Source organism: Nerophis lumbriciformis, linkage group LG24 (assembly GCF_033978685.3).
Source record: "Nerophis lumbriciformis linkage group LG24, RoL_Nlum_v2.1, whole genome shotgun sequence".
Classification (NCBI taxonomy): Eukaryota; Metazoa; Chordata; class Actinopteri; order Syngnathiformes; family Syngnathidae; genus Nerophis; species Nerophis lumbriciformis.
Genome location: NC_084571.2, coordinates 11,584,906 through 11,599,168, shown reverse-complemented (window position 1 = coordinate 11,599,168; position 14,263 = coordinate 11,584,906). Strand labels below are relative to the sequence as shown.

At 39.2% G+C, this 14,263-nt stretch overlaps 1 protein-coding gene across 2 annotated transcripts in view; it reads left to right on the top strand.

Moving 5' to 3' along the window:
* The window catches only part of cacna1ha (calcium channel, voltage-dependent, T type, alpha 1H subunit a), a 347,520-nt gene that overhangs the window by 240,700 nt on the left and 92,557 nt on the right, over positions 1–14,263 (top strand). For both annotated transcript variants that reach the window (XM_061981581.2, XM_061981580.2), the window contains exons 19-23: positions 5,040–5,411; positions 12,078–12,181; positions 12,268–12,391; positions 12,487–12,555; positions 12,625–12,809. In XM_061981581.2, the coding sequence (XP_061837565.2) occupies positions 5,040–5,411; positions 12,078–12,181; positions 12,268–12,391; positions 12,487–12,555; positions 12,625–12,809 (854 nt within the window). The remainder of the gene's footprint in view (positions 1–5,039; positions 5,412–12,077; positions 12,182–12,267; positions 12,392–12,486; positions 12,556–12,624; positions 12,810–14,263) is intronic.

Sequence of the window (14,263 nt, the reverse complement as noted above, 5' to 3'; positions counted from 1 at the left end):
CTCAAATTCACATTCAGCCAGTAGTTGCAACTTGATGCGGTTGTTTATGTAGTACAGTTGTGGTATCCTTGATATAATTGTGCCTCTGCTAAGTATTGTACGACAAATCAGCTGGGGCGATATGAAGGACATATTTTTGCAGGACTTGGTCTTCACAGATGTTAAGTGTCCTACATGTGGTGGCTGTCCATTTGTTTAACTTATCCATGGTACTTTTGTTGACCTCATTACGCAGGTAAACTGCCAGCGTAGCATTCTCGTCTGCTCTTTGTTGATGTTTCGCTTTAAGATGGTATTTTAAACCCTGATGTGCGCTGATGATAAAGTTTGTCCAAAGTTCTGTTTTGAAGCGAAATTGGCCGCCTCTCATCAAGATGACAGACTGGGGACCTCTGTGTTAGCATATCAGCAAATGCTAACAACGCTAGCTTCATTACATTACGATAACGGCATGAAAACACTACTACAGACATCACAAATGGGACGGTTTAGTATGTGTGAATTGTTTTACTTATGTTGTAAAACTTACAAACGCTGCTTGGAGTGAATAAGGAATCCTTCCGAGCAGAACGGTTTTACTTCCGGTTTAAGGAATTAAAACAGGGAGTACATTTTCAACCCGCAATACCTGCAGTGAGCAAACTCGTCCAAAAAAATGACGCCGTAGCACAAACATTAACACACCATTTCAGTGTATCTGCTAGTGTTTAATGAAAACTATTGAACACAAAACATTATGGCTGTCAGCGAAAAAAAAGGTCCACAAATTAGCCGCACTTTTGTGTAAGCTGCAGGGTTACACAAAAGTGTAGGAAAAAAGTAGCGGCTTGTAGTAATTTTTTAATGTCCATCCATCCATCCATTTTCTACCGCTTGTCCCTTAACATAAACAAAAGTGCAGCACAGTTGTTACATTTCTAAGTCTCATTTGCAAGTATTATTCACCTATGTTTTGTACAGCACTTTGTGTAACAACGTGCGCGTCTCTGGGTTAAGCCCTCAACTGGATGTGATTAATCATCATTCATTTATGATGCCACAATCTTTTTTTTTTTTTGTATTAATCACATGTGTTAAAAGCGTTAACCTTGACAGCCGTAATAATAACCTATGTTAATTGTATATAATTTTTGTTTGACTTGTGTAAAGCTTCCATGTCATTGCAAACTTTTTACTAAAAACTATAATCAAACAGCTGGTGTGCGGTAAGTACAATCCTTACAGTTTCAACACTTTTTAGGGCGCGACAAAAGACTAAACAGCAACAACTGATACCATAATCTATACAATACTGCCGTCTTGGACTTGCAACTGAAATTGAGACTCAGAAAACTGATAATTAAACACAATTCAAATAAAATGTTATTATCAAAAACAAATAACATTTATTAACACACACGAAAATACCAAACATTAGAGTAGAGTACTGGTGCCGATTCCCATTTACCGAGAAGTGGGCCCGAATGCAGCTGAGATAGGCTCCAGCACCCCCCGCGACCCCAAAAGGGACTAGCGGTAGAAAACGGATGGATGGATGGATGGTGCCGTATCTTTTCAAATGTAAAGGTACCATCCATAAATAGCACAAATGTTTTTTTAGACAGCACACACATTGCACACATGTTTAGGACAAATTTGCCGAGATTTGGACAAGACGGCGGGTCCTGGGTGACATCACTGGTCAGAAAATGGATTTAAGATTGACTTAAAAGCAGCTCAAACGAACAGCGTTTTAGTATTTGCAATGACAAGCGGGTCCAGCTTGCTCATGGGTCCAGTCAGGGACCATTTTGGACATTCTCAGCTGCAAAACTTGATGCATGTCCCTTAAGGTAACTGGTTTTGAATATTTGTTTTGATTTTTTTATAATACTTTGTTGCAATGGTTTCATAAAATTATACAATATATTGTTTTTAAACATTGCCCTTTTTTAAAGAAAAAATATAATAAAAAGATAATACAATAAAAATTGGCACATAATATATTCTATGATAATAATATTATTAATAATTATGTAAAAAAAAAAATAGGTACACAATTTATTTGATCAAATAACGATAATACAAAAAAAAGGCTATTATTTCTTATGTATAGATCGATATAGAGAGAATCATATTCATCATTAGGGGTGTAAAAAAAAAAGATTTTCAGATTAATCGCAATTTTTTTTTTTGGAATGATTCTTAATCAATGAAAAAAAATATTTTCAATCTGTCCTGTCCAGCCACTCAGACAAATGATATTGTTGATGGATGTGATCTATATCTGCGGTCCAGATTTACTTTAGAAAACAGAAGAGTTGGATACTTGTCTTGTTGTCTTATTTGTATTTGACCTTATTAAATGTTTGGGTAGGATTTTATTCAACAAAACCATTTTTTTGGAGTAATATAGAAATTGATCAGAGCTGCTTATCTATGTCAGTGTACCTTTCGTTCATTCCATTTCCAATTCTGAAACGCAAATCAAAAAACAAAATTAGGGCCGTTTTTCTATATGTTTTATATATGGCAGATTTTAAAACAAACAAAACAGGGTTGATTTTCATTAAAATATTGCCATCAAATTGGATTTTGTGCTGTTTTCCTTTCATCAATTTTTATTTTTCCAGATAAACACAAAAATGTGATATATGTTAATCAAAAATGCAAAAATGCGTGGTTATCTGTGTGATGAAAAATTGAACAGGAAGCAGTATTTTAGGTCTGTGTACCTTCCGTTCATTTTATTGCCAATTCTTTAATACAAATCAAAAAATAAATTTCGGGCCATTTTTTCTATTTTCATTTCTGAAACAAAAGTTGGACAACTATTTAATGAGACTTTTTTAAAACGACAATAGGACTCCTGCTGAACGAATATGTTACCGGTTTGCTAAAGAACATGCTAAACGCAAAGGAAAATACTGCTTCCGGTTCAAATTGTCATCACACAGATATACACACATTTTTGCATTTTGGATAAACATGAATTGGATTTTTGTGTTTATTTGGAAAAATAAAAATACATAAAAGGAAAACAGCCCAAAATCAAATTTTATGGCAATATTTTCATGAAAATCAACCCTTTTTTGTTCGTTTTGAAATCTGCCATAAATAGCGAAAATCGAAAAATGGCCCTAATTTAGTTTTTTGACTTGCGTTTCAGAATTGGAAAAAGAATGAACGGGAGGTACACGGACCATCTATTTTATGGAGGAATGTAATTAATCATAGAACTGGCACCCAATGTTATTAAAAAAGTATAGATTTTGAATCCAGAATCGATTCTGAATGTAATCCTTACCACCAAGAATCGATATATATATATATATATATATATATATATATATATATATATATATATATATATATATATATATATATATATATATATATATATATTAGGACTGTGAATCTAATCTATATATAAATAAATATATATATATATATATATATATATATATATATATATATATATATATATATGTATATGTATATATATATATATATATATATATATTTATATATATATATATTTATATATATATATATATATATATGTATATATATATACATATACATATATATATATATATATATATATGTATATATATATATATATATATATAGAGAGAGAGAGAGAGAGAGAGAGAGAGAGAGAGAGAGAGAGAGAGAGAGTCTTGGTCAAAAGTTTCCATACACTTGTAAAGAACATAATGTCATGGCTGTTTTGAATTTCCAATCATTTTTACAACTCTTATTTTTTTGTGAGAGTGATTGGAGCACATACTTGTTGGTCACAAAAAAACATTCATGAAGTTTGGTTCTTTTATGAATTTATTATGGGTCTACTGAAAATGTGACCAAATCTGCTGCGTCAAAAGTATACATACAGCAATGTTAATATTTGCTTACATGTCCCTTGGCAAGTTTCACTGCAATAAGGCGCTTTTAGTAGCCATCCACAAGCTTCTGGCAAGCTTCTGCTTGAATTTTTGACCACTCCTCTTGACACAATTGGTGCAGTTCAGCTAAATTTGTTGGTTTTCTGACATGGACTTGTTTCTTCAGCATTGTCCACATGTTTAAAGTCAGGACTTTGGGAAGGCCATTCTAAAACCTTCATTCTAGCCTGATTTAGCCATTCCCTTACCACTTTTGACGTGTGTTTGGGATCATTGTCCTGTTGGAACACCCAACTGCGCCCAAGACCCAACCTCCGGGCTGATGATTTTAGGTTTTGCTGAAGAATTTGGAGGTAATCTTCCTTTTTCATTGTCCCATTTACTCTCTGTAAAGCACCAGTTCCATTGGCAGCAAAACAGTCCCAGAGCATAATACTACCACCACCATACTTGACGGTAGGTATGGTGCTCCTGGGATTAAAAGCCTCACATTTTCTCCTACAAACAGGCTAAAATGAAGGTTTTAGAATGGCCTTCCCTAAGTCCTGACTTAAACGTGTGGACAATGCTGAAGAAACAAGTCCATGTCAGAAAACCAACACATTTAGCTGAACTGCACCAATTTTGTCAAGAGGAGTGGTCAGAAAGTCAACCAGAAGCTTGTAGATGCGGCTACCAAAAGCGCCTTATTGCAGTGAAACTTGCCAAGGGACATGTAAGCAAATATTAACATTGCTGTATGTATACTTTTGACCCAGCAGATTTGCTCACATTTTCAGTAGACCCATAATAAATTCATAAAAGAAACAAACTTCATGAATGCATTTTGTGACCAACAAGTATGTGCTTCAATCACTCTATCACAAAAAAATAAGAGTTGTACAAATTATTGGGAACTCAAGACAGCCATGACATTACGTTCTTTACAAATGTATGTAAACTTTTTAACATGACTGTATATATATACATACATATATACTGGTGTTGAACATTTCAGTGGACTGAAGATTAGAAAACAATCAAATCCACGGCCATGAAGGTCAATCACTTTGTTACATTTGTCGAAAATGACTCCCTCACTTTTATCGTACTAAAAACGAGAACTAACGTTCTCTGGCAAACACTGAGTACCCTTACATCCCGTTACTCCAGAGCCTTTCCAGCCCGGGCCGCCGCTCCCCTCTCCCTCTTCTTGGGTCCAGCTCGTGGGGAAGCCGCCGCTCCAGCTGGAACAGCCTGGGGAGAGCGCCGAGCCTCAAAAGACGAGACACCACGGGGGAAAGGGAGAGCCTCCTGTCTGGAGAGCCGGGAGAGGAGGAAGACGACGTGGACGTCAGGGAGGACAGCGGGGGTTACGACAACAGACTCCGGCCCGGCTCCTTGGAGCAGCTGCAGGCGCCCACTCTCTGCCCGTCCATCATGGCCCAATATGGCGACTGCAACGGAAGGAGCTTGACCTACGACGCCGGCGCTAACGCCGAATCGAAGGAGGACTCCTTGCCTGAAGATGACATGGATGATGATGTGAGTTACCATCAGTCCTTTCTTTGAAATCGCTTACCTGACGCAACCCCCGCTTCACACTCCACGGGAATCGAACCAGGGTCTGCACAGTGCGCTAGAGATCTAGCCAAAGGTTGTTTCATCTTGTTGTCCAGCGCGATTCTTAAAGAAAAACTGCATTTTTTTCATATGTTCCCATCATCCACAATCCTTATGTGAGACAAGAACTTGTGTCTTTCCCATTTCTGTGCATTCTAAATCCTGAAAAACTTTAGTATGAGGCAGCTAACAATGCAGGTCATTGGGATTAATCTATTCTACATATAACGCCTTTAAAAAACCCTCAACAGTAGTCTATTTCAGATATTCTCATTCTGATTTGATTCATTATTTAAGTGCAGTGTGGTATTTTCCCATATTCAAACACGGTGTTACTGTTCAAACTGTGTAATGTTACAGTGGCCAAAAATCTTAAATATACTAGTTAGATAAAACCTCTGCCTTATTTTTAATTAATACTTTGGCCTACTATGCCACTTTTTTTTAATTTTGGACATTATGCTGGCACTGGGAGAGCCAAGAGTTTTCTGAGGCGGTACTTGGTGGGGAATGTTTGAGAACCACTAATCTACAAACCCCGTTTCCATATGAGTTGGGAAATTGTGTTAGATGTAAATATAAACGGAATACAATGATTTGCAAATCATTTTCAACCCATATTCATTTGAATATGCCACAAAGACAACATATTTGATGTTCAAACTGATAAACATTTTTTTTTTTTGCAAATAATCATTAACTTTAGAATTTGATGCCAGCAACACGTGACAAAGAAGTTGGGAAAGCTGGAAATAAATACTGATAAAGTTGAGGAATGCTCATCAAACACTTATTTGGAACATCCCACAGGTGAACAGGCAAATTGGGAACAGGTGGGTGCCATGATTGGGTATAAAAGTAGATTCCATGAAATGCTCAGTCATTCACAAACAAGGATGGGGCGGGGGTCACCACTTTGTCAACAAATGCGTGAGCAAATTGTTGAACAGTTTAAGAAAAACCTTTCTCAACCAGCTATTGCAAGGAATTTAGGGATTTCACCATCTACGGGCCGTAATATCATCAAAGGGTTCAGAGAATCTGGAGAAATCACTGTACGTAAGCAGCAAAGCCCGTGACCTTCGATCCCTCAGGCTGTACTGCATCAACAAGCGACATCAGTGTGTAAAGGATATCACCACAGCTCAGGAACACTTCAGAAACCCACTATCAGTAACTACAGTTGGTCGCTACATCTGTAAGTGCAAGTTAAAACTCTCCTATGCAAGGCAAAAACTGTTTATCAACAACACCCAGAAACGCCGTCGGCTTCGCTGGGCCTGAGCTCATCTGAGATGGACTGATACAAAGTGGAAAAGTGTTCTGTGGTCTGACGAGTCCACATTTCAAATTGTTTTTGGAAACTGTGGACGTCGTGTCCTCCGGACCAAAGAGGAAAAGAACCATTCGGATTGTTATAGGCGAAAAGTGTAAAAGCCAACATCTGTGATGGTATGGGGGTGTATTAGTGCCCAAGACATGGGTAACTTACACATCTGTGAAGGCGCCATTAATGCTGAAAGGTACATACAGGTTTTGGAGCAACATATGTTGCCATCCAAGCAACGTTACCATGGACGCCCCTGCTTATTTCAGCAAGACAATGCCAAGCCACTTGTTACATCAATGTGGCTTCATAGTAAAAGAGTGCGAGTACTAGACTGGCCTGCCTGTAGTCCAGACCTGTCTCCCATTGAAAATGTGTGGCGCATTATGAAGCCTAAAATACCACAACGGTGACCCCTGGACTGTTGAACAACTTAAGCTGTACATCAAGCAAGAATGGGAAAGAATTCCACCTGAGAAGCTTAAAAAATGTGTCTCCTCAGTTCCCAAACGTTTACTGAGTGTTGTTAAAAGGAAAGGCCATGTAACACAGTGGTGAACATGCCCTTTCTCAACAACTTTGGCACGTGTTGCAGCCTTGAAATTCTAAGTTCATTATTATTTGCAAAAAATAAATTAAGTTTATGAGTTTGAACATCAAATATCTTGTCTTTGTAGTGCATTCAATTGAATATGGGTTGAAAAGGATTTGCAAATCATTGTATTCCGTTTATATTTACATCTAACACAATTTCCCAACTCATATGGAAACGGGGTTTTTGTTTACATGATGTGACCCCGCGTACATTAGCTATAGCAACACTGTTATTGTACGCGCTACCACAGAGGAACTACTTGCTACTAGCTAATTTGGGTAAATGACGAAGAGGGGCTGAGGATCGAACCCTCAACCATCAGGCTCGGGACCAACCACCCGAGCCATGCTAGTTTGTAAAGATTAATTCTAGGTTATAAATCATGTATAGTCGAAGGTTGCGGCCCCAAGCCGAGGAAGTTGGTCAACTCTGAAAATCTGCGAGCAACCAACTTGAGACCATGTGGCTCAACAAATGGAAAGCGGCATTAAAAACCTGACATCGCAAGAAAGCATTTTATTTTTATTTTTTTTAAATCTAAGGAGTGAGCATTATGTAGAATTCAGCACCTGAAGGAGAGCACAAGTGCTGAAAGATACAACCGTCCCAGTGTGAGAGCAGAGGTTGTAAGTCACTGTTTTATGTTCTTATTTGAAAGGCTTAGCGATAGCGCCACATGCTAACGCTCCGAGGCGCTCACCAAGACTGCCGTCAGCGGTAGCAAACACAGAAAGTGCTCTCTAGGTTTTGGTTGTTGACGGAAGTAGTGTCCGTTGGTATGCACTTTGTCAAATCCATGTGCCCAGGAAATAAGTGAGGCTAATGCTTAACATGACCAAAATACTGAAAATATTACAAGTTATGCCTTCTACTACTATTTTTTTGTCGAGGCTTTTATAGGCGGAATATATAGAATCCTCATTACCTGCATTGTTGACCACCTCTTACTAGCATTTTTTTTTTTATTATTATTTAGAATGCACAGAACAGGGAAATACGAGGGAAAGGATTATGGATGATGGGCAAAATTAAAAAAAAAAAAAAAGGTGCAGTTTCCCTTTTAAATGGGACCCATGATGATTTTCCTCTTTTCTGACCTGTGCATGTTTTCACAATGTCGGATACTCATGTTACTCACTCCAGGCCTATGGGCACAACGACACTCACACCCTGGACAATGGGCATATGCACACACAAACCCCACCCCCAACCCACACCTTTGCCACAGCTTGAACCCCTGAGGGGCGATGGACGGCTAAGCAGCGCTTTAGATAGCACCGTCGCCCCTTTTGTGTAACATGTTTATGTAAGCTTATGGCTATCAAGTTTTTTTTTCTTGGCCTCAGTCTATCCAAAAAATGTCGATCTCAGACTAGGCTCTTGGGGGGTTTTGGGGGGGTGTCCGGACTGAGGCCAAGAAAAGCAACTTGATAACCATAGGCACACATAAACATGTTACACAACTAATTGATAAAGTATCAATCTATTTAAACAAGGCCTAAGTGTCGAATCACGAGGGTCATGCATTTGGGTGTGAGCTTGCATGTAGTTTTGGATGTTTTGGGGGTTCTTTTAACACTGGGGCATTTGTGACATCACAGATCGATGGACGTACATATGTGGGCATCTAAAATGTGTTGCCGGCCAGCATCCTCTTATTCCTTCTCGTTCCATGCCCTCCCACCAGCACAACAAATAGATGTTTATCTGTCCATTTTTTACACGGGACTGTTTTGTCAACATGGGCCAGTATGAAAGTGGATTAAGTCACTGAAAGACGAAAAAAGACGGCGCCATTGCAATGTAACTGCTCGGATTGAGGAGCCACAAGAGAAGGTGGAATGAAGAATTATTTTCATCGAATCGTGGCATGCACACAATAAGACCGACCTGCGACATGCAGTGACATCAATGTTGTGAAATTATACTTTTTTGGTTTGTTGTTTTGTGCGTCACACAAGACGTACTTAACAATGTGATCGGTGAGTCTGTACACGGTTTATAAAGTGTGTTTTGGACAGCGTCTGAAAACAAAAAAGTGGTGATGTTTGTTTTCAAAATGTATATTTAAGAGTGTACATTTTCATTCCATTGTTGATACTTCTAGAGACGGTGGGGCGTTGAAGGTTTCATTTGCAAACTATAGTAAAACCTCCACACACGCAGACAAAAGTGGGTTTTAAATGAGACTGTGGAGAAAAATGTACACCAAATTTACACCAAAGCATACCCAATGAATAGTATCTAGACCAGTGGTCCCCAACCACCGGGCCGCGGCACACAAGATACACTTACAATTAGTGCTCCAACCCAAAAAACCTCCCTACCCCATTTATACTCATTCACACTCATTTGCACAAAAAGGTTGCTTCTTTCTGTTATTAATATTTCTGGTTCCTACATTATATATCAATATAGATCAATACAGTCTGCAGGGATACAGTCCGTAAGCACGCATGATTGTATTTTTTTATGACAAAAAATAAAAATAAGGGACAAGTTTTCAAACATTGACCGGTCCGCAGTTACAAAAAGGTTGGGGACCACTGATCTAGACCACAGGGAAGGGTGTTAAATGTGTATTGTATTAGAATCGTCGTAGGTCCCCTTTAAGGAATCAGAGAGTGAAGTTTACCACTGTATTCTCGCACTGATGCACCAGCTTGCATCTGTTACACTCCTCCCGAAACCTTATTTTTATCTGGGTCACGGCACCGATCCAACCGACCTTCACACTGCCCGTTGATTGACCCAAAGTCCTTAGAATGAAAGTCGACTTCTCCCTTTAATGAATCAGAGAGTGAAGTTTACCACGGTATTCTTACACCGAAGGAACCAGCTTGCATCTGTTACACTCACCTCCCTAAACCTTATTTTTATCCGGGTCACGGCACCGACCTAACCGACCTAACCGACCTAACCGACCTTCACACCGACCTTAAGTCTGCAGATTGAAAGTTGACTCTTACCATCCAAAAATCGCTGCCGTTGTGTCCTTGGGCGGGACACTTCACCCTTTGCCCCCGGTGCCACTCACACCGGTGAATTGAATGATGAATGATAGGTGGTGGTCGGAGGGGCCGTTGGCGCAAATTGCAGCCACGCTTCCGTCAGTCTACCCCAGGGCAGCTGTGGCTATGAAAGTAGCTTACCACCACCAGGTGTGAATGAATGATGGGTTCTACATGTAAAGCGACTTTGGGTACTTAGAAAAGCGCTATATAAATCCCAGGTATTATTATTATTATTAAGGTGTCAGAGACCGAGGTTTACCAATGGACCCTTAAATGGCGGCACCAGCTGGCTATATTCCGGCATCTACTGGACATATCTCTTTGTTTGTCTGATTATCTAGTTCCGTTTTCCCAGCCTCCGCACCCTATGAACCTTTTATATGCACATGGTTGACATGAGTGGTAATTGGGGGCACAGTTCATTTGAAAATGCATTGTGTGGATGTGACACTCCTCTGTGCACGTGGATGACCTCTGTGAGGTAGTTGGTTTTATTGCCTCCAAATCCAAAGTTGAGTAAAGTGTCAAATCCACTCAAACCAAGTTTTCCTGCTGGGCACACTGACCCTTCTGCTACGTGCATATGAGTGTGCACTTGTTAGAGTCTGCGTCAATTCCCTAGCGATGCCCCGACTAAAATGTGTTTCTGGATGTCTAAACAGCAGATTCTGCAGACTTGCCCAGTTGGACTCATACACAAATGGCAGTTTGCCAAATAAAGGCTATCTTAAATAGAGTCTAATGTAAATGACCTCTGTAACATATTCTTATATATGAAACCTTATTTTGTTTCTTAAATGTTTCTATTGCTCGCAGAGATTTAGGTTTAGTGATTGTTATGATCCAATTAGCGCCAATTTTTTGTATTTACATCTGTAACGGAGGGTAGCCAGTGTGGCTGGGCCATGTGTACGTTGGCAAACCTGACAACCTCAAGAGCAGTGCTGGATGTTGGGTTGATAGCACCGGCTTTACACTCGGTAGCTAGCATGCTCTTCTCTCAAACCGGCGACCCAGGTAAGAGTCCTGGGACTGAACCACACGGGGTACCATGGGGCCGTGACCTAGATGAGAGTCATGTTTAGGAGGTTGAGTGTAACGGATGATAGCCAGTGCAGCTGTGTACATTGGTAAACCTCGCTCCCTGACAACCTCAGAGCTCGTTTTTTATGCTCAGGTTGAAGAAAAAGCAGGGACTGAACCAGGCAGGTTGCACATGGACCAAAAGGATAATAGACACTGATTCTTTGGTATTGTCTGTAGCTTGAACATTGAGACTCTAAGACTTTTTATTACCAAAGTTGAGCATTATTTGTTGTTTTAATGCTCAAATAAAATGTTCTCACTCAGGGTCAATTTAACTAATCCCAAACATGACCGTGAACCATGAATGGATGAAGCCTGCTCGGAGGAGCGGCAAAAAGGTATTGTATGACAAACTAAACAGTCAGGTTGCCCTTAGAATACAATCCCAAGGGTTCTCATTGTCACATTGAGTTGATATTGTGGGTTCAGGTCCAAGAACGTGGTTGTGGTTTGTGAAGCCCTTTGAGGCACTTTTTTTAAAGATTGATTGATTGAATAACCTGATGATAGAGAATTTCAATAGACACTATTGACGATGCTGACCTGTAACGTCTGACCCCATCTAGAGTTCTGTCTTCTACATAATCAAGAAGCACCTTCTCAGCATGAAGCCTCGCTGGTGCATAGACCATGAAGACTGGACGTTGTACTTATTCTCACCGGAGAACTCGTAAGTCTTTGCCGATACCATTTGTTTATTTGCTTTACGCAAATATACACAGATTAAAATTCATAGATTGATTGCCTGGTTGTCAGATTCCGAGCGTGGTGCCAAAGTGTGAGCTCTCACAAAATGTTCGACCACGTGGTTTTGGTTTTCATCTTCCTCAACTGCATCACGATCGCTCTGGAAAGACCGAATATAAAGGCCGATAGCACGGTAGGACACATGCAGATCTCGACATTGGCGGCGTTAACCGAACGCGGTCCCTGAAAACTTTACATTGTGTAACATTCACCTGTCTTCACCTTTAGGAGCGAGTATTTCTTCGAGTGTCCAACTATGTTTTCACTGTGATCTTCCTAGCAGAGATGGCCATAAAGGTAACCATCACTGTTTTTGTTAACCTTAATGTTGTGATGCTAAAGAAAGATGTCTGCTTCAACACCCAGGTGGTTGCACTCGGGTTCTGCTTCGGGAAGCAGACCTATCTCCAGTCCAGCTGGAACATTCTGGATGGTGTGTTGGTGTTTGTGTCTATGGTGGACATTCTTGTTTCTCTGGCTTATTCTGGTGGCAACCGGATCCTGGGCATCCTCAGGGTCTTAAGACTGCTTCGCACACTACGCCCACTCAGGTACACAGTGTGTTTGTGCATTTGGAATTTAAAATATGCTAAGTGTTCACATGAAAAACTGAGTAAAAATCGTCAGTTTTTGATGGCATACTGCTTTATGTATTCATTTACACCAAGGGTTCTTAATTTTTTTTACTTTGGCACCCAACTCTTCCACTGAAGAGGGGTCCACTCAAATATTAACAGTGAATTAGTCATCTTACTCTTGATTTTAAACATACTAAACATCATATCGAACCTACTTACAGTTGACATTATTGTCAAATGATATGAAAGCACGTGTTAATCACAAAGATTATTATTTATTTGACACATAAACCTTAGGCGTAAGCCAGGCCGATTAGGAAAACAAAATATGAACCAAACAAACTGCACAGGAAGCGATTCATAAATAACTGACAAAAATACATTTACTAACAATTATTTTGTGCTAAAATAAATTAACTAAATCAAACATGAATGTAAAATTAAAGTGCAAATGAAAATACAGCTTCACCACTTTAGTCATAATTCTTGCGCTTGAAAATATTTTTGATGGGGATGGGAATTGATAAGATTTGTCCGGTTGCGATTCCACTTTTTATTTTGCCTAACATTTTGGTCCCGTAGCGGTTTCCTTATCGATTCTTACTTGGAAAAAAAAGAGAAACAAATGTGGATTAGCCTGAATTGTGTTACTTTAGAGCAGAAACGTTGAAAGAGCCATATTGGACCAAAAATTCAAAAAACAAATCTGGAGACGCAAAAAATGAAAAGCTGTATATAAGTCTCATAATGAAGGCAACACAGGACGTAAGTGTCTATATTAGCTATTATAGCCTACTATCAAAATGTTGAAATGTAATATTTATTCTACACATTTTTACAACATTAGAAACCATTAGTAAATCAGAGGCTACTTAGAAGGTGAGATAACTCCTGGAAATTACTGGCTAAAGGTATAAAAGTGTGTCCAAAGTAAAAAGGAAATGGCAGACTGTCTTCTTTTAATAGATTGATTACAATCTTTGGCAAGCTAAGTGATGTTTTCTGTGGTCTGGAACAACATGGCACACAAACGACTATCTGAAATGTGTCATGAGACATGCACAACTAAATTATATACAGAGAGGATAAAAGTAAAGGATATTAAATTATCTCAAATATACCTACAAATGAGGCATAATTATGTAATATGTACATACAGCTAGCCTAAATAACATGCTAGCATTTATTAGCTTGCAGTCATGCACTGACCAAATATGCCTGACGCCAACAAGTCAATAACATCAACAAAACTCACCTTTGTGCATTCACACACAACATACAACTTTTGGTGGACAAAATGAGACAAAGAAGGAGTGGAAGATTTTACATGTAAACAAACAGTCCACACTATGGTGAGTTCAAGAACCACCAAAATTAGTAGGACAAAACGATGTTAACCAAATACTCTCATCGGTGAAGCTTAAACG